We start from the raw sequence: 21858 nt of genomic DNA on the forward strand, positions 1-21858 counted from the left end.
TCTCAGGCAGATGACTTTCTCACCCGCTTTCCCATTCGTTTCTCCTTCTGTAAAACAAAGGAGGTAAGATTTGATGACCAATTTTGTTTCTACCTCCGAATTTCTACCACTTAACCAGAAATATCAGCATACTGTGAGAAACTGGCCCCATTCTCTCAAAACCCGGGATCTGTGATTTCTGAAACAAAAATCTTCTTACATACTGGTTATTTGTTTAATCACGTAAGTGGGCCAGATAGCCCTACAGATTTACATAACAACAGTCTGATCCTTTGTTCCCTTGTTAAATAAAATTAATGAGGATAAAATATATAAGAAGAAATCTATTAATGAGCTCCATAATTTATCCATCAAGATATCTGGATCTGAATAATGCACCGAAGTACCTAAAAGAGTCACGTTACACATAAGGTAATGGTTCAGAAGTAAAGCAGGAAATACAAAATATTTGTTACTGCAAGCAATTTTAATACAAAAGTGTGTCTTGTTTTTAAACAGTTCATTGGTAGAGCTTCAGTTTCTGCCTCAATTAAAATCAATTGAGATAATCACACAGCAACGTGGTCAGAGCTGAAGAGGAACAGCAGCTAAAAACCAGGAGCCCCAGACAGCCCCTCTTCATGATCACTTGGTCAGCTAACTTTATTACGCACAAAAGAAAAGACGGAAGAAGCAAACGGGACTTCTTAACAAGTGTGCTGGTGAACTCCTTTAAAGGACGAGCGAGTGTTTTATGTCCACGTTTTCAGAATAGGCTTGTGGAATTCATTCCTCAGTTTGTGGGAAGTTGATCGACCATTTTAAATAAATAGCAAAAAATGCAGATAAACAAATCTGTAATTCATGATGCCACCAAGGAGTCTCCCCTTGCCGACGGCCTGGGTCCCGGTGAGCACAGGAGTTATTGGTGGCTGGGCTGGATAGGAAGTTATAAACCAGGACTCTTAAAAACCCCAATGTTCTCACGTTTTCTGAACAGTTATATTTACCCCTGAATTCTAGCAGCTATTTGTCCTTTAAACACCTAGTACTGAAACAGTATTCAAAGACAGTATTGCAATGAACTCCTTTTGCTGTATCATGTGCAAACATTACCTAGATGAGGTTCCCTTCTCTCCAGCTAAAATTACACAATATTAAAAACAATGGAAAAAGCAGTCAGAAGTGCCCTCCCCTCAGTTCTTGCTAATTGAGGTGTCCATGATTTACAAAAAAAGAGTTCCTTAAACACTGAAGGATTCTTATTTTTTTTTTTAATATAATTTATCTTGCTGAGACAGCAAGTCAAGTTTATAAAGAAGATGCATTTAGGAATAATCCTAAAAGATAAAGCAGGTTTACAACCCTGCACCGCACAGAAACCCTACTTAGAGGCTTTTTAAAATTTTAATACACATTTGCATCTTGATCTTTTCGCTTATTTTTCTCAAATATTTCATTTCTGGGCCCCATCCATTACAGGGTTACCAGGAGGCAAATTTTATCTACATAAATATTCACATGAAAATAGTAACTTACAAAAAGAAAAAAAATAAGGCAGCTTCATAACACAATTATTCTTTTACACTTTTAACAATATAACTTCTCCCATTCAGAATAAATATACACCCAATGTGTGGAGCAGGATTCAAAGTGGACAGAGGCTTGGGGGTGCTTGTGTAGTGTTACCGCTTGGGACCCGGAGTCCTGGGGGAGGCAGTGGTGGTCTTCTTAGACATGGTGGGGATTTTGGAAGGCTTGTTTAGCCCTCTCCTCGAGCTGCCCTGGCCCCCTGCGGCACTGCTCTCTGAAGTGTCTGAACAAGCAGACTGTGTCTCTAAAAGGTCAAAGTCAGAGGCATCGCTTCCACGCCGGCTGCTGGCCCGACTCCCGGCCCGGCTCCCGGCCCGACTCCCAGGGCGACTGGCTGATTTTTTAGGGTCTGGAATTTAAGAATAAAGCCACAGACTTTAATAGAGACAGCATTGGAGGGGGCGGGGGGAAACAAGTTACCAGAGGCCGGGGTTCTTTTTTTTTATTTTTTAAAATTTTTTATTAGCGTATAGCTGATTTACAATGTTGTGTTAACTTCTGCTGTACAGCATCTCCTATTACTTATTAATTTTTTTAACATCTTTATTGGAGTATAATTGCTTTACAATGTTGTGTTAGTTTCGGCTGTATAACAAAGTGAATCAGCTATACGTGTACATATATCCCCATATCCCCTCCCTCTTGCATCTCCCTCCCACCCTCCCTAACCCACCCCTCTAGATGGCCACAAGAGGCCAGGGTTCTGATCCTAATACCACCTGATACGCTGTGTGACCTTGGGCAAACCACAGCCTTTCTGAACCCCGGTCCTCTCACCTACACAGAAGTTGCTGAAACCCTTTCTGGCTTTGTGCTTCTACTTGAGAAGCATCCTGAGAATTAGAAACCAGCTTCTATCAGCAGCACTGTTAGCTCACACGCCCCATGGTGGAGTCGAGCAGGGCTGTCCCATGGCCTCGGCACAGAGGAGAGCGCCTGGTAGTTGCATGGGCAGACTGAGAATGGGGGCGAAGGGATGGCAAACAGAGAGCAGGAAATGGCTCCCAAAAGGAACATCAACAGGTGAGCAGATGTAATCCTTCCCTGACTTCCTCAGCTCCCCGGCAGCGATAATAAATATGGGGTGTCGGAAAAATTACTAGCAACCTGCCAGGTCCCATACTGGACGGGCTTCTGAGGAAGGCCCCGCTGCAGGAGGCCCTTTTCTCCTTCTACTTTCAAATACTATCATTTCTGATCGAGAACAGGTGGTCTGGCTTTGGCTGTGAGAGCATCTGCTCTCAGAAGGCAAGGTTCGAGCTACTTGTACTGACAGGAGAAGAAGTCAAGGTCGGCAGGATATCTGCAGGGCTGTCTTTCAGCATCACACCTCAGTGCTACTCTCATTATTTGCTCCTTGGGGAGCAGTGAAGCATTGCCGAGAGGCTGCTGTTTCCAAATTCCTAGCCTGGCCACTCCCCTCACCCTCATCCTGATGCAGAAGTGCTGGGGCAGGTACTTACCTGCCCGATTAGTTTTGGCACCTGTGGAGGCTGGGGAAGAACTATTGCTAGTATCGCCAGCAAGCGATGTTCGACTCGAATGAAAAGTTGGTGTTGGTCGTTTCAACTTGCTGCCTGTTGATGGAATAATCTTAAAAAAATAAAAATAAAAAGGTCATATTTACTTGGTGTAATCTTTGGTAGAAATTCCACTTTAAAAGGTCTACTTAAGCCCTCCTTATGTCTAATCAATTGAAAAGCCAATTAAAAGTCCAGGAAAACAAAGATTTATTTTGAAAGTGTCCTAGGTCACGTATTTTGAAGATTCCCAAAATAAAGGTTTCATGTCCCAATTAAAAGTTTTAAAATGTCTTCCAATACCTTTTACCTTACCGACAAATTTCTACTAAAAAAAAAAAAAAGATCCTCAAATGGTAAGATTATAGTAGTTATAACAAACAGAAACATGGTAAATGAGTAAAGGAAAAAAATCCAAATACTCCCAAGTATCAAAGTTTTGGGGTTAGAAATGTGACATATGAGTTCTAACCCCAAATATTTAACATGGAGATCCAAATATTACTCCAATCCCTACTAGATAGATGCAGTAACTTCAGTCAAGTAAAGATCTATTTTCGCACTGGCAGAATGCAGATTAAATTACTTGACTTGATCAAATAAGTGATTAGGAGAAGCACACATGAGTGGGGCTGTGATATCAGGAACAAGGCTCTGAACAAGGGGCCAGAAGAACTGAGCTTGGGTCTGGGCTCTTGGCTTATCTAAATTGGCATCTGTGCCTTCACTTCTCCCAGTGGAAACCAGAGAAGGGTCCTGCCTCTGAGACCTCATTCCTACCACATTCCCTCTCGTTCAGTCCACCGTTGCAACTGGCCTCCTGGCTGTTCCTCCTGTAACAGCCCAGGAAAATTCCCTGTTTGTTGCCTGACTCTCTTGTATTAAAGCAGAAACTCCACAAAAGCAGGGACTTTGTTTTGTTCCCTGTCACACCCTTGGCACCTAATACCACGTCTGGCACAGACGAGGGGCTCAATAAAAACTTGTTGAGTGAATAAGTCATGTGTGGAAGCACTTCCTAAACTGGAGAAGAGCTGGATAGATGTACATAATCATTACTGCTGCTGAGAGGAGCTCCATTTCCCATTTGAGTGTATTTTTTTTTAAAGATTTAATTTGGAGAAAGAATATTTTAAATCTGTTTTAAGTATCACTCATGCCACAGCATGCTATTCCAATTTTTCTTTGAAATCAATCGTGTAAATTGTTTTCCAGGACTTTTAAGATGTTTATACAAAGAGAAGAGTAAAGCAACCCATTGCATGGTGTTTCTTATATCTTCAATTTATAAAGAAAGAGCAAAAGCGACAGAGAGGGATTAACATTCCAGCACAAACCCTCCTGGCCCACACAGGAGGAAGAGCACCAGTTTCAGAAGCTACTGCTGCTGGGAAGACGTGGCGCCAGAGATGCCGGGCTGGGCGTCCGCGTCAGGACACAGCCTGCAGAACACCAGTGGGTAAGGAAAGATGAAACCTCGAAATGAAATGAAACCAAAGGTAAAACCTTAAGATGAAACAAAAATGCTGATCCATCAGAATCCCATGAGAATTGGCACTTCATAATTAAAACATTAAAAATTTTAGAACTTTTGAGACTTTCATGAAACTGGAGCCATTTAAGGAGAAGAAAAGCAGGATAAGCAGGTTGAGTTGTGGGGTTTTGGTGTCAGTGGGTCCCCAGATCATGTTCTAAGCCAGATGTATTTCTGAATTGGAGTTTTAGCTTGGAGTGGGATGAATCCCAAAGCAGCAAGTCCATTCCTGGGCATTGGCTTCTTGTACCTCCTGCGTTTATTGGCTGAAGCTTTACATGACTAAAGGCAACGCTACCTTTTGCGGCACAAGAACCCAATGTTTCCCAGCAGGAGCTAGAATGCAAATTGTAGTGCTATCACACAAGCCTCTAGTCCACATTTTATTTCTGAAACACTGCTCTTCCAACAGTACTTGGGCATTTTAATGACTGTACTTGAACATGCTTCATTGCTGGCATATGTATTCAAATCAAGGCTATAGAAACCCAAGTGCCTAGGCCAAGGAATTCGAAGCTAAAACCTGAGCCTCAGAGCAGTGTTCACTGATACTGTGTGTGGCTGAAGGAGACGGCACCCACACCCGGACCACTGTGGCGATACCACCATCCCGGGGATGTGGCTCGGGCGGGGGGCGGGGGCACCAGCCACTCTTCTGTCCTAAGCAAAGATAGAACACTGTTGAACATGCACCGTCGTTGAATTTCAAGTGTTCGTAACTCGTCTGTGTCAGATATGACGTTTGGAGGCTCCAAGAGGCCTGATTATAAACAACATCAATCAACAAATCACCACAAATGACCACTGTTTCTCACCCTGAGCAAATATCATTCTAAAGACTGTTAGGAAGTTGTTAAACAATCCAGTCTTAGGCATCTCTTATTTATCTCCAATTTTGGTGAATCCGAGTTAGAAACCCCTGAAAAACACTGGACGAGATGAATCAGCCGTGAGAGCAAGCGCCACAGAGACGGAAAAGAGCGCGGGCTCGTGTCAGGAAGAAGAGCTGCTCAAGTCCTCGGCATGGGCGAGGGCCTGGTCTTGACTGTGTCCTTAGCAAAGCCATACTCTACCTCGGGGCTGGGCAGCTGGAGGTCAGGATAGTGGCTGTCCCTGACAGGGGTGCCAGCTTTACTGTTTACCAACCAGGGTTTGTCATAACAGCGAGAGAACTGAAGTGGAGTCTGTGAAACGGAAATCCAAAGGGAAGGACGGGAATAATTGAAAATGGAACAGAAAGGGAGCAAATTGGGAACATAAAAAAAAAAATAAATAGAAGACACTAAATTTTAAAGAAATAGAAGACAAAATAAAATGCACATCAGTCCAACGGGATGAAAGGGACCAGGCAGAAAGGCAACAGCATTCTTCATCCATCACCCGTCGTAACAACAAACTTCTCTGTTAGCTCCAGCAGCACAGATAGTGCCTGGATTTTCAAGATTAGTAACTGGATGGGCTCAAAACTCAAAATGGGAATATGTGGAAAGAAGCGCTTTGGACTTAACAACCCGAGTTCCTATTTAATAATGTCCTCTTCAGTCATGTTAAAGGTCCGGATCTGTGTACCACTAGGGCCTGGCCAGCCTGGTCTGCATGTCTTCAAGTGCCTCTCCTCACTGGGGTCTTTCAGAGGCTACACTGAACAATGGACATCCGCAAAGCTGGGAGCGGGGAAGGAGGTCACACTGCAGGTTGTACGTACCTTGGTGCCACTGGCTGGGGTGGCTGGAGAAGACGGCATGGACGTACAGCTGTGGTTACTCTGACTAGCACTTGAGCTGGAGCGGGTAGGGGAGGCTGCCCGGGAAGATGGTTTGGACCTTCGGCCCCGTGATCGGAAAGGGGTCATTCCCTGGGATGCCCCCTCAGGTAGGATGAATTTCTCTCTAAGTTCGATGTTAGTTCTACCTCGTGCTAAAAAGGGAATAAACACACACATACAATAACAGTTAACCTTGAAAAAAAAATATCTTTGATGGTCATACAGATGCTTGACCCCATGATAACAGTTATATAATTTATAGGTTTAGTACCATCTGTGGATTCTTTTAGAATAGGGATAAATTCACGATTTATCAGCCTTGTCATGATTCTTACCCACAGCAGACACACTAACTAATAAGCCCCTTGGTTTGCTGTAATAAAGAAGTCTGTGTACAAAGCACCATCCCATGCTGTGGTCACGATCTGGCCTTGCCACTGTCCCCTGGGGTCAAGAGAAAGCAGACGAAGCAGTTCACAAACCTCTGAGGTTAAATCAAAACCCCTCTTTTCTCTCTCATAGTACATGCGTACTTTTTGCTCAACTGTTGCAGGATACACGGTAATGAAATAGTAGAGAAAAACAGATCATTGAAATTGACGTCACCTAGACTCTTCTATTTGAATTCAGTCGATAATATTATTAAAGAAAGGGGTCCAGGAACTCAGGACAGTAAAAAGATCTGGACTGAATCGTTAAGAAGTAAACATGTGGGAGGAGAGAGAGATCAAGACCATGCACAAAACTTGCCAGTGAGGAACCGTTAAGTCAAAAGCTGAAAGCAATGAGAAGCTGAAGGCACACCTGCAGTGGGAGAGGGACATCCAGCTGGAGAGTCTGGAAACACCACTGAAGGCCAACAGTGCTGTCCTGGGGCTTCCCGGAGCCATCAGACCAGAACCCAAAATCTGGATTCGGTCAGAAGATACCAAGTACAGCCAACACAAACATTAAATGTGAAAGACGTTATGAATTTAGAAGAAATAATTCCTCTGGAATGTGTTCTTAGATTATTCCTCACTGAAAGGTGCTATTCTGCAATCACCTTCTGTCTGCTCATTCATCCCCAAGCTGTTCACTTTTTAGGATGTACTAGATAGATCTAAACAAACAGGACTGCTGGTAAAGCCTGGGAAAAGGGAACCATTAGAAACAAAGTATTTGTCTTTCTTTCCTCTATTAGATTTTTTACTTTGGCCAGAAACTACAAGTTTAGAAAATTTCAGGTAATTGTGCCTACCCTCTCCTGCCCAACTCCATTCACATGTCCTCAAGAAATTTGAGGAATCTTGGTAGAATCGGATTTTAAATCAGGTTGCATGAGTGTCCAAGCAGAGAGGTTCTAAATTCCTAAATCAAATCAAAATTCTTTTCAATATACTCAGTTGACGTAACATATCAAAGTATGAGGTTAAAAGGACTAACTTGCATTATCAAAACCTCTGAATTACAGTCCAGGCTCTGCCCCCAACTGGGATCCTTCCCACTCTGGGCCTCCGTTTCCTCAGGCTCACTAGAGGTGATCAATCAGGCTCACTGATGTCCAAGAGTCCTTCTTGTCTGGACGGTCTAGGATTTTTGGTCCCTGGAATGCTAAGCTGTCTCCTCCCTTCTTAGGCTCCAACAGAACATGCCCTTCAAGGTTCATTCCTTGGCCCTCTGTTCCCTACTCTAACCAACCAGGTTACTCATCCATTTTCCAAACTCCAGCACTTTCCTCAGTGTCCAGTTCTCAAAGGGAATTTCCTTCAGCGCTAACCTGGGTACTTCAGTAAGATTCCACATCGCTAAACACTTATTTATCTTATGTTTGCTAAAGCGCCAAGCACAAGGGTGGACACACAGCAAGCACTGAGTTAACAGGGACAAATGGAAATCATTACTCAGCTGAGGACTTGGACCCCAGAAGAACTGTTTATGGCCCTAAGCCATAAAGAACTTCAGACATGTGGTTTAAACCTAGTAGAGATTTAACAGTTCACTGAGCCCACCCTCCCAGAAAACAACACAGTGACACAAGAGGAAGACTCTGAAATGGCATTGCAGATGAGGGCAATGACATCTTAAGTGTAACGATAATAACATGTTCCCTATGCACTGTACAGTTTACAGAGTGTGATCATGTGTGATACTGCACTTGACTGTTATCAGCGACCAGTCAGCATCCCCATGTCACAAAGGAACTGAAGCATTCAGAGGCTGAGGTCAAGGAACGCTGTGGCAGAACTGGGACCAGAACCAAGGTCTTCCACCTGAGCTGCCTTCTGCCCGGCCCAGCTCCTTGCATTCATCTACGCTAGCTCATCCCACTCTGCCTTCCTTCCCCACCACCCTACCGTAACCACTGGCAAAGGTTACGGACAACTTCTGCCTTAGGGGGATGCTTTTAGACTGTAGAAAGGTTGAGATCTACAGAAAAGTACAAAGAATAAAAATTGCTTAATCTTAGGGGACAGCACTATTAAAACGTTGGTGTCTTTATTCCTTTGCACAACGGTGTGTGTATATGTGTATGTGTGTGTGTATATATATATATATATATATATATAAAAGATACAAAAATATCAGAAATATTCCTCCATGCCTGAGGAATAACTTGCATAACTTCAGCCAGCTGCAAAGTATTGTTTCATCATATCGACATAATTTATTTCACCAACCTTGTATTTTGTTCACAATTTTTAAAACACTGTACACAACGCTGTGACAAACTACTTGTAAAAAGTTTTTGTGCCCACCCATGATGACTTCCTTAGGATAAATTTCTACAAGTGGATCTGCTGGGGAGAAAGGATGCACACTTAAGGTTTTTGATACTTGTCAACTGACCTACAAAATTTTATACCAATGTACACTCTCAAAAATAATGTATGAATATATTCAATTTACTTCACTCCGGCCAATGCTCTCTGTATTAAGAGAGAGAGTGTGTGTACACATATGTGTCAGGTAAAAACCCTGATAATTTGACAGGTAAACACACCTCTCTGCTGTTGTCATTTGCACTCGGGGGAGTTACTATTTTGTTCTTGAAACACTCTCCTCCCTCGGCTTCCAGGGCCCCCGCTCTCCTGCCTCTCCCCCTTCTCCCGACTACTCCATCCCACCCACTTCTTAAACGCCGATGTTCCCCTGGTTCCATCCACAGTCCTGTTCTCCCTCTTAGACTTTTGACCTGGTGATGAGTTCATGCATCTGAGACTTCAGCACCATCATACAGTCCTGCCTAACTCTCAAATACATCCCCAGCATAGACCTCTCCTGGATGCCAGAGCCTTACACCCAACTGATTAGACACGACTGAAGCCTGAAACCTGGTTGTTGACGTAGGTCCCTCCCTCCTGATGGCAGTTCAGTCTACTATTGATTCCACCTTCTAATGCCTCTTGAATCCCTGAGCCCTCCCTGTACCCCTTACAATTACGTGGTTCATGGAGTATCTCCTCCACCCTGGACCACTGTAACAGGCTTCCAAATGGTCTCCTTGTTTCTCATCTTAACGTCATCCCTCCCTCACTCCTCATTCCCCACACTGAATTGCTAAATAAAAACCTGATCTCTCTAAAACAGCTCCAAATCTTTCCATGGTCTTTCACTGCTTACAGCAGAATTTCCCAAACTGAGGTTTTTGAGGGGTTTCCTAGGAAGAGGAGTTTCGTAAACACTGGATTCTACATTTCTCTCCCTAATGCAATCAATCAGCATTTTGTAAGCTCTGAGAAGTCCTGCAGCAAAGAAACCTGTTTAGTTTTAACTCAGTGTTTTCCAAACGCATTTGACCATGATTTTTTTGGTTTTTTGAAGATCACATTTTGGGGTCCAGACCCCAAAGACAGCCATTTCAAGTTCAGTTTTTCAACCACCAGAGAGACCAACATTTTCTAAGAGACTGACCACCGATGTTGGCTGGAACAGGCTTGTTAGTTAAAATTCAGTTCTATTGTTTAATGGGTAGAGTTTCGGTATAACAAGATGAAGAGTTTTGTGGATGGGTGATTGTGATGGTAGCACAACAGTGTGAATGTACGTAATGCTACTGACCTGTACACTTAAAAATGGTTAGGATGGTAAGTTTTTATGTTAGGTGTATTTTACCATAATAATACAAAAAATCAGTTCTAAGCCAAATTGTGTCTTTTAAATCTTCATAAAGTTTTTCTAGATTTTCAGTAAAATTTGGGGAATTAATTTGTCTAATGCCCAGAAACATTCACGGAACCCTAGGGTAAATGTGCACCTATTCAGTAGGCAAGGACGTTGTTTCACCTCCATCCAAACATCATGATTTCCTTTGCCATGGCTCAGTTCAGAAAGTGAAATCTCCAATTCTGGCAGTACCAGGAACCTACCTAGTTGAATACTTTTACCTTTTACACTTGGCTAAAGCAACGTGCAGTCTGAGACAACTTTCATCTTCTTAAACAACTGTGTAAAGGCAGATAACACGATTGTGCAACACTGGTATTATAACCCCGTCATACATTTGGTACTGTCCTCAGAATAACATTCTCTATGGTGCAGAGAGCCAAGGAAATGCAACCCAAATGAATAAAAAAAAAATCCACCCCAAGTGGTGCTTCTGTAAGCCACAGTAATCCTCACAGAACCCTAGGTAGCTTCAAGGAACTTTCCTCTTTGTGATGTTCATGCCCTTCTAAGTCATGTATTACATCCACCTGGGCCTTTAAGTGTTCCCCTCGTAGCACAATTTTTTATTTGCTTAGATGTAGCTCATCCTGTCCCTCACTAGTATTATGAGGGATTATGATATCTAAGGAGTATGATATCTAAGACTGCTGGGAGTTCTTGACCCTGTAGTCAATGGAATTGGGATGAGGGCATTCCTGGAAAGGCACAGGGGAAAGCCTTACCTTGTTCGCTCCAAAGGATGCTGAAAAAGGCTACTATGTTCCATAGAAAATAGCTCCTAGATGGCCCTCCCAAATCTCCTTGGGGTTCCAATGTCTAGCTAACAAGATAAGGAAACAGCAAGCAGTGTTCTCCTTGGCCAGCAGCACAATGTTATCGTAAAGAGAGCAAGTACAGCAGGCAGCAAACAGGCAAAGATTCCAAAATGTCACATGCAGTATCTCTTTTGTTTAGTTCAATCACACACAGCATGAAAAATAAAACCTTATTAATAGACTTGGAAAGGAATAATGCTGTTTTACTGAGTTAAGGTTAAAAAGATATATATAGATATATATATATATATGTATATATAGCTCCTCATTTAAAACAATCAGAGGGTACTTTTATATCAAAGAAATTGGTTTGCAATATAATTAAGTTCTAAAACTAATTTAAACCCGCTCTAGTTTTTATCAGAATAGGTGTTTTTAAGACTAACTACTTTATAAAAAGGAAATCCTAATGAAAATTATTACTCTATTATTACTCTGGTTTATTGGAGTAAATGCAGAATGAGTTAAGAGGAACTAATTCATGAGCGTATCTGAATTCATGTGAGAACCTTTAGCTTCAAATGCTTCAGATTCTGACTATAAATCACTTCCAAAGAAGTGACATAACAGTATTGTAAACATTTCTGCTCAGCTTATAAGTAAGCCTTACTAACTTAATTACGTAGTTGGAACCAGTAAAACACATGTAAAAAAGGGTGGTGGTGGGTATGTTAGCATCTGAGACACAGCATGGAGGTCAGGAGCCAGACGGTGTTGGATGTGAATCCTGTCTCCGCCATCAGCTGCCTCTCCTCGGGCAAGTTATGTACCTCTCCTATGCTTCAATTTCCTATTCTATAAAATGGAGATAATAATAGTAGCTACACCTCCTAGAGGTGTAAATGTGTTATTATTATTTGTAAGGTCTTATAATAAACAGTGTGTGGTATATAAAACTATAAGTATTTGTTAAACAGAAACTCAGAACAAATTCCACGGGTACTGTCTCAACAGGCATATTTTGTTTTGTCAACTTATAATAGTTAGAAAAGCTATGGTTTGGCTATTTCAAAGCATTCATAAAGGCAGCAGATACCACAGAGCCAAGAGATGCTACAGTTTAAAAAGCAAAGCCATTCTCAACGGGCTGGGATGTGGGTAAGAGGGACAAAGCTTAAAAGCCAACCTATGGGAGACTGACTGGAAATCGAAGAGCTGGAATCAGAGCGCTTTATTTTACTCCCAGGATGGTGAACTAGAATAAAAAATATATAAACACAAAGAAACAGAGCAGGAAACGCAGAAACTGGTCAAGAAAGACAAACTGGCAGACAGTGGGGGAGCCTCCTGTGTACCCACATGCAGCTTGGCTAACAGGAGAAAGGAAAGGAGCAGTTGAACGGGATGTAGCAACTGGAATCTGATCATCCCCCGCTTGCTGCGGCCCTCACACGCCTCTAGCTGCAGATGCCATCACTCACATTGAGTTGACTGTTATCTTTGGCCTTTGGGCTAAAAGAGTAGACCATTCTCTTTGGCCTTTGGGCCTTTTTAGGTTGAAGCAGACTGAGACCCCATGGACTTACTTAGGTGACCATATGCCTCACAATGCAGTGCCCAGGCTCACTGCTAGGTGTTCTCTATTCCCCTCCCTGGTTAAGGGAGCTCCCAGCCCTCCCCTGCCTAGGAGGGGCCCGATACCCTCTCTGAGTTTCAGACACAGGAATTACAGGCAAAGTCATCTGCAGCACTAACAGGGAACCGACAGGGCTTCTTTCTAGGCTGGGGTTAATTTAACCCCTCACACAGAAACATTTGATGACATCAATAAATTCCCAATTCTCGTTAGTGTGTCCCTGGAAACCCGTCTCCCCTGACAGCATCAAACCCTCCTGCTCTCTCTCCCTGGTCTGCCCTGCACCCGAGTCCCAATCTGTGCTAGTGGGATGACACCTGGCAGCTTAACAACAGAATCAACAAACAGACCCCACCACCAACACCCTGTGGAATCATGAAAGATCAGCGGCGAGGGCGTAGCTAACAAGTAACACGAGCTCAGAACGGCTTCTTACCTCGGCAGGGGTCATTTTTCACTAGGAATTCATCCAGGGCCATCCATCCTCCCCCAACGCGGACCATCACTGTGCTGCGCAGGATGCGGACCAGCCGCAGCTGCTGGGAGTCCCCAAACTGCAGGGCCAAGGGGAAACGGTGAGCGAAGGCGCCCGAGAGCAGGGCTAGACTTTCTTTCCTAAGCAGACTGTATTCAGACAGAATGACAATTTCACAGTTTGGGGGCAATTTTAATTCTCACTATTTTGCATTTTTCACAAAAAACTTAAAATATGGAAAAGCTAAAGGTCATTATCTTGACGTACTTTCTGTTCGGATAAAGTTAACTGTTGATGGTTGCGACCTTGCTCCAGAGGGGAGGAAGGAGGACAGACAAGGCATTAGCTCACTTTGATTCCTTTAAAGATTCTGCCCAAATTTAAATCCAATGATCCAATTCTTTGTTAAGCTAGCTTGTTTCCATAAAAGAAAAGGTAGCTCTAAGGTGGATGTCAGCTTCTGAATACAGTGTGCTCAAAAGTTAAATGGAGAACAGCAAATCACATTTCAAATCTCAAGGAAAACCTTGCAAAGCATCACCATTATTACAAGCTTAGAAAGAAATTTGATTTTCCACATCATTTTCAGAAATAAACCCCTAAGTATTCTCTAATTGTGTTGTCACCAGCAGAAAATTTTCTTCAGCTGAACAAATGATTAGTGTTTATACTAAAATTTAGTTGAAGAAATTAAAATTTATATCTACCATGCTGATTGTAAGTAGTTTTCAACAATCATTTTGGGATGTTAAAACAAGCATGATTTTCTGATATTTATTTTTCCTTTTTTTCTTGCCAAATATTCCTACTTCCCAGCCCTATCAACATCTGGAGTTTCCCACTGCATAAATTATCCTCTTCCCAAAATAAAAGTTAAGAGGTAACAAAAGAGAATCATGCTGAGATCTCAAAACAAAAATCAAACATATGGTTGGAGAAATGGAATTCCTAAAATTGTTTAATTTAAGGAGAATGTTGAGGGGGGTAATTTAATCACTTAATTAGGATTTTCAAAGTTATAAAGGAGAACCATAACTTTGAAAGAAGGCACAAAAATTAAAAATGCCAGAAAGGATGTTTAAGAAGGACCCGTAACCAACCCCCCTCAAAATGAATATTTCTGTGGTAATTCTCTGTATTACTTTGCACTGATTCAAGCTCACTGTTTATACAGGCAAGGTGATTGAAAAAAATATCATCCCCCACCCAAGCCCTTTTCTTTGAAAATAAAAATGGTCCTACATCTTTCATCTCATGCAGGTTTTAGGTTTTCATACAAAGTGACTGCAGCCACAGCATGGTGTAGTGTGAAGAGCACTGAAGTCGGGACCCAGAAACATGAGGGAATAAAGGTCCTGTCCCGGGAAGGAAGCTGCCCTCAGACACTGGCCCCATGCGTGGGAACGGGGAGGCCCCTTGGGAGGAACTGAGGATTCCACCAGACCCAAGGGCAGTGCCAGCCCGAGTCACTGTTTGGGGTCCTCTCTGGATAAGTGAGGGGAAGAAGGAAATAAGGGCCTATGTGTCCTCCAGAGGGAATCAGGAAGGAACCCCAAGCTGTACTTTATTCTTACATTACTGTGCCCTGTAATTTATTTGTCAACCTTTAGAATTAACTCCTCTGATTTCATTCTTGTTTCCCCCTTAATTTCTTACTAAAGCTCTCTCTGAAAGATTCTAACTTGCTTTTACTGAGCTATAGGGAAAAGGAGGTTTGACCCAAGCCAGGGGCCAAAAGTGTCTGGGGGAGGCCAGAGAGATGAATGTGGAAGGAGTTATAGCGGCTCTAAAAACAGGGACCTGCAGGAATCTGGTAGAGAGGGATTGCCAGTGAGGCAAAAACCTCCTAACAGTCTTAGAGGCAACAACAGTAAGCTCTGCTTCCTTCTCTGCGTCACTGCTCTAACATTAGCTGTGTGACTGTTGGCACAGTGGTCCTTAAGGCCTCAGGTGCCTCGTGTATAAAGTGAAACTTCATAATTCTGTTCCAAACATTGGAACTAACCCTCTGACCCTCTGCTGGTCAGTGGAGTAGAGGAGGACATCGGTGCCACTTCAAAGGGGCCCCTGGTGCCCACATGCAGTCACTAGCAAACAGGTACAACCTTTAGGTACTACTTGGCACTCTTACGCAATGACTTATTTAAAGCCAGTTTGACTGTTCTTGTCTTTAGTTTCTTTCCATCCTTCGTTCTTCCCACTGGCCCAGAATGTTACTGTAGTTGGTGGTTAAAGCAGTGCCTGGAACTTTGAGTGAAGGCTTCAAATCAACTATTAGTGTTTCTGATTTCATATCACAAGACAAATTTTACCCATGCAACTTCCTTCCACTTTAAGACATAGGACCCCAGAGCCCTCAAAGAGATCTAAAAGGTTAGAGTTACCAAGTGGAGTCAAAAGCATTCAATCTTTGCAAGTCTAATTTGATCCCATTAGATTATGCTGGCTGGCCATAATCGGCAAACGTCAGGCTACAAGCCAAGTATGAGTTCCACACTCCTTCTCACATCCCTTATGATTATAAAATGTAACGTAAGCACAGGTAACTAAAATTTTAGTAAGGTATTTAAACACAGTATCTTAAATACCCTAAGACTTTTCTGACTTAGTGTGCATTATAAAATTTGTGTTAACGGTCAAAAGACTTGGGTGTAAATCAGAACTGTGCTGTCTGGTATTCTGACAAGACTGGGCTCTTTTTTAGAAGTGGGATGGATTGATACCATAGCTTTAACTTCCCCAGAACCATACTACTTTTAACTCAGCCCACCAAAATATCGTCGTCAGCCAATCTAATTTTAAATGGAAAATTATATATACTTATATCCTTTTGCTTCTGAGACAGCTTTACAATACTAGCCCTGCTATCAGTTTCTCCACTTGGTAAGACTACCAGACATGACCCAGGCATGCTTCAGATTACGTCCTCTCCCCACAGCAAAGAACAGGCAGCATTAGCCACACAGACCATTTCCACCAAAAACAACATTTGCAAGGCACACTGTACCTGATTGCCGAGGAAGAACTACAGACAGTAAGAGTTAAGGATGGAGGAAAAGGAAGGAAAAAAAAAAAGAGAGAGAGAAAAGAACGTTTTGTCAAATTAACACTAAGGAATGAAAATCACGTAATCATATTACCAGTTCCATGCAGAACAACACATACTGACCATATTTGTTAACTCATTTCTCTCACAGGTAATTTAAAAAAAAGAAATAAAACCATTATAAGATTGCTTGGAGCCTTATTAACTCAAAACCCTGGGCTGGATCCAAGGCAGAGTCACCCAACACTCCACCCCCTGGCTCAGAGCAGCACAGTGTGACTCTGCTGGACCTTGAAGACAGTTGTGACGTGCTAATGGAACCTCATTTTCCTGTTTCTAACTGGGTGCATGTAACTATGCTATCTGGCCATCTAAATCCTCTCTGACAATCCTAGATCTTCCTTAGGACTGTAGAGAACCCTGACAAACTGCTGGATACATTTTAGGGGTCCTGTCATAGATCCCTTCTGTGCCCCACCCTGGTCCCCAAAGAAGCTAAAACACAGCACAGTTCACTCAGTTATGGCCTCGCTCGGCACAGCTTTCCAGGGAAGACTACTGAGCAGGCTGAGCGTCCTGTGGGGCCTGGACAGAGCTTCTCCTGCCCTTTCTGAGCCTGCGAGCCACTTGGGCTCACAATGACCAGCTCTCTGGGGGCAATGGTCAGTCATTAGATAATTGTTTCCTTATCTTATGATAAAGGTGCCTCCATTTCCTCAAAGACCTGTTTGGCAGTGAAGAGAGGGCTCTGAAATGTCTCCTATGTTGGATCCCATACAAGCTACTGCTGGCTAGATACGGCACTATTTTCCAGATGCAACTATGTGGGGCACTAAAGCTCAGCTCACAGGACACCTGATAATTGGCACCTACAGAGGTGAGGGCCACAGACTGATCGCACTGCAAGTCTCCACTGGCTTTGGTACTCCAAGCATCGGTGACGGGAAGGTGGGATCAGCCATCTGCTGTGTGTCAGGCTGCTTTCACCTGTAAGGGCCACACAGCAGGAATGACCACCACAAAGGACTGGTTTTCTCTTTCTTACCCGGTATTTATTCTCTCCAATCTGCTCCACCTGAAACCTTTTTGCACATTTACACTGAGCCACTTGTCTTGTGACCTATTGGTTGTGAACAACAGAAAAAGAGAAAAGTGTGAAGGGTAAAGCAAGACTTCCTCTGCAGAGAAACAAAGGTTTTTATATGTCATCAGAGAAGCTCTTCATTACATACTTTTTAGGCACCTCAGGCTTTTGACACATGTGTTTATCTTCTATTGTGAGTCTCACTAACTGGGATACTCAGACGCTGAGTATGAAAGAAATTCCCCAGTAATGATACAACACCACATTCTTCCATCCTGCTTCAAAATTTCCTCAAATGTGCTAATACGCACGCATCAATATTAACTGACTAATAAAGCAAACTATGAGCTGATTTAAAGGTCAACCTAGGAGCCCAAATTCCCTGGAAGTCAGTCCTGGAGTGCTCCAAGCCACTCTCCAAGACCAGGCCCACTGCCTCTCCCATCCCAGGATGTGCTACCAATGAATTCACACTTTTTGGTGTGATACAATTTTCAGTGTGATACAGTTCTTAATTAGGCAGAAAGTTTGGTGGGTACACATCATCTTAAACATTACTTTTATGTATCACCCCTTAAATGCTACACATGAAGACGCTCTCCTGCATCCCGAGGTAGGATCTCAGGACTGAGAGATGAGTCTGTTCTAAGCAACATGGTGCCCTGGAGAGGTTCTCTGCAAGCTGCAGAGCACCACACAGAGGTGACTCACTTAGGTAACAATTCATTGAGACTGAGCTACAGCTCAAGAGTCGGACATCCACTGGGGCAACACCATCCAAAAGGGGATCCCCAAAAAGAACTCCAGATAATCACCTCCCAACAGACACGCTAAAGGGCTGATACGGCAATTATACCCAACCAAATTCAGGACAGTAGTAACCTACGGTCAAAAATGTACTCCAAATACAACTCTTTCCCGTACCTCATCTTCAATTTTATCTGCATCAGTTGTTGGTCGATAAGCATCCTTGTTGGGATGGAGAGCGGCCACGAATTCATAGTAATCAATGTAGCCATCCCCATCGCGGTCAAAAATGTCAGCAACAGCAGTCATCTCTAACTTGGTAGTAGGGAACTCTGGAGAAAATTAATCACATTTTGGAACGTTAACTAAGAGGGCTTACTTGGTTGGTTGGTGGTTATATAAATACTTCTTTAAAAAAAATTTGTCTTGATTTTTTTCTGGAAAACAGTATACAGTCCTTTTAGAAAACTTAGAAAATATAAAATATTATAAAGATAAAAATCACCAAAAAAAAAATTACGCAGAGCATACTCAGGTTTTTGGCATTTTTGCTTATAGACTCATCTACCCCCCTCCCCAATGCAATTTAAAACCAGAGGCCTACCAACAAACTTCAGAATTTACTTATCCACTCCACTGTTGTTGGATATATAGATTATTTCAGGAGAGCGACAATTTGGAGTTAATAGGATAAAGTTTTTCTACATTTAGATTACTGCCTTGGGTTCTTGACAACTGCTTTCCAGAGTGTGAATGTTTACAATAGCCAGAGTGACTTATTAAAACGTAAACTGGACTATACTGTCTCTCAGATGGAAACCTCTGCTGGCTGCCCACTGTCTTTAGAATAAGATCTGATCCGTTCATGATGGCCAACAAAGCTCCGCATTAATGGCTGTTTCCTACCTTTCCAACTTCACATCTTACCATCTCTAAGGTCATGACACTCCAGCCGTGTTAACCTTTCCATTCCTAGAACATGCCAACTTCATTCCCATCTCAGCACTTTAGATCTGCTGTGGCTCTGCCTCTATCTCTCCCCTGAAATCTTGACATGGCTGGAACCTTATCATCACCTAGGTCTCAGCTCAAATATTACCTCCAGACAGGCCTTCCTGGGCCACCCATGTGAAGTAACACAGCTGTGAGATGTGCTTTGTGATCTTGGCAAGTCACTTACAACTTTATGCCTTATTCCTTCTGCTGAAAATAAATGCGATCATACATTTTGTAAGCTGTTATGCAGATGCCAGAAACTGACATCATGAGGGACGTGATGTACGACATGATAAATATAATTAATTAGCACTGCTATATGTTACATATGAAAGTTGTTGAGAGTAAATCCAAAGGGTTATCATCACAAGGAAAACACATTTTTTTCTATTTCTTTAATTTTGTACCTATGAGATGATGGATATTCACTAAACTTATTGTGATAATTAGTTCATAGTCTGTAAACCAAATCATTATGCTGTACACCTTAAACTTATACAGTGCTGTATGCTACTTATATCTCAATAAAACCGGAAGGAATAAAAATTTAATCTGATTTAATCTGAGCAACTGATATTGTAAAAAACTTATTTTAAAAAACATTTTACAGGCGCATCTCATGTTACTGTGCTTCGCTTTACTGCACTTCACAGATATTCTCTCTCCCCCTTTTAAAACAAATTGAAAGTCTGTGGCAACCCTGTGTCAAGCAAGTCTGTCGGCACCATTTTTCCAACAGCATTTGCTCACTTCATGTCTCTGTGTCACAGTTTGGTAATTCCTGCAATATTTCAAGCTTTTTCATTATTATTATATTTGTTATGGTGATCTGTGATCAATGATCTTTGATGTTACTATTGCCAAAAGGATTATGACTTGCTGAAGGCTCAGCCGATGGTCAGCATTTTTTAGCAATAAAGTATTTTTAAATTAAGGTATGCACATCGTTTTTTAAGATATAACACTACTACATACTTAACAGACTACAGAATAGTATAAACAACAGTTTTATATGCACTGGGAAACATTACTGCAATATTTGCTCTATTACGGTGGTCTAGAACCAAACCTGCAACATCTCCAAGGTCTGCCTGTACTTAGCACCTCGTTATTCACAAAAGTTAGCTTCTTTTCTATACCTCGAATATGTTTTGCTTGCCATAATGTGTCAAACAAGACCTGCATTTTTTATTCCTAGCAAAATGATGGAGGTTCTTCCCTCCATCAAAACAATAGACCAATTTTAGTAAGCAGGTACATTATTTCTTCCCTAAGACTACAGCTTTAACTTGAGAAAGACTGTTTAGCCGGAATATAGCCTGCTTCTACAAAGTAGGTGCAAGGAATTATGACTGGACTCACTGGATGCTAGAATGCCATCGATAAACTCCTGACGTGTTATCTTCCCATCCTGGTCCTTGTCAATTCGCCGGAAGAAATCCATCACCCGAGACTTTTTGTGATTCATCCAACGCATATACTTTTTCCTCCAAACATCAAAGTCAAAGTTGGCAAATTCCTTCAACTAGACAGAAATCAGAGGTGTCAACAAGACCTACTGTTTGGCCTTCAAACCTGCCCAGAGCATACGAAAACTTTCAGACATCCAGCAAAGCCATGCAGGCCTTTCAAGGGGGACCAACAATGATATCTGTGTATTGCATCTTTTGGGAACGCACACTCTGGCTCCTTCACTTAAAGCCATGATTATTTACACAAGCTGTGGTAAAATGGAGCAGCGAGAGAAACGGTAACTGGACAACCACCATGGAAAATACGGAGCACGCAGAACAAGAATGGGTGGAGCCAGCCTTGCTTTCCCTTGGCACTTTTTCAAAAGATCATCCCCTTAGATGTAAGAGAATGGATTCTATCCCAGAAAAGACGTCCTTAGCACTCCTCACTTATGTGATTTTGAAAGGAACTATAATCACACAGAGGCCTATGTCTTCGAGGCTCAGCCCCCCTCCCCACTGGTCTTCTGAGATAGTTTGAGTTCCGGTTGGAAGCATCAAGAATCCAGTCCTGCACCCAAGCACATTTCTTTGGGATGGCAGCAGAGGGAGTGAACTGTCCTTCTGACTCCCATTTTAAATATTTGGCCCTGGTAGATGGCAGCAGGTCTATGCAGTGGGCAGAATGATGCTGAGCTACTTGGACTATGTCAGTGACACAGACTCAGAATGACTTAAACAGTGCAGCGGTTTTCCCCCTGGTCTTTCAAACTCCAAAGTTGGAAGGAATGGGGAAAAAAGAAAAAGCCAAAACCAAATATGCTTAAAACTCAACCGGATCTACAGAAATAACAACAAAAAACACAGAACACTCACTTCTGGGCATAGCTGCTTTGATATGCACAAATAAAAAAATATAAAAGATATTAGAAATTTGTTTTAGAAACTAGGAAGTGAAGTACTATATTTTTTAGATTGGTTAATGATACTTCAAAATAGATTAGCTTTTCATAATCTACTGAAGAAAAATACTGATAGAATGACAGGCCGATAAAAAAATTACTCGTTTTAGAAATGGGTAGCTTATATCTACACAAAAGGCTCAGTAATGGTCATTTTTGTGAG

At 42.3% G+C, this 21858-nt stretch overlaps 1 protein-coding gene across 1 annotated transcript in view; it reads right to left on the reverse strand.

The window, feature by feature from the left end:
- Positions 1-386: 386 nt before the first annotated feature.
- The window catches only part of MACF1 (microtubule actin crosslinking factor 1), a gene marked incomplete at its 5' end in the record, with an annotated part of 341097 nt that continues 319625 nt past the window's right edge, over positions 387-21858 (reverse strand). Inside the window, 9 exons of the mRNA XM_082834746.1 lie at positions 387-1921; positions 3036-3165; positions 5700-5810; positions 6332-6543; positions 13368-13485; positions 16414-16431; positions 17498-17572; positions 18461-18615; positions 20642-20804. Of these exons, the coding sequence (XP_082690872.1) occupies positions 1665-1921; positions 3036-3165; positions 5700-5810; positions 6332-6543; positions 13368-13485; positions 16414-16431; positions 17498-17572; positions 18461-18615; positions 20642-20804 (1239 nt within the window). The 3' untranslated portion in view covers positions 387-1664. The remainder of the gene's footprint in view (positions 1922-3035; positions 3166-5699; positions 5811-6331; positions 6544-13367; positions 13486-16413; positions 16432-17497; positions 17573-18460; positions 18616-20641; positions 20805-21858) is intronic.

The sequence above is a fragment of the Leucopleurus acutus genome (assembly GCF_964270905.1).
Source record: "Leucopleurus acutus genome assembly, chromosome: 2".
In the NCBI taxonomy this organism is placed as follows: Eukaryota; Metazoa; Chordata; class Mammalia; order Artiodactyla; family Delphinidae; genus Leucopleurus; species Leucopleurus acutus.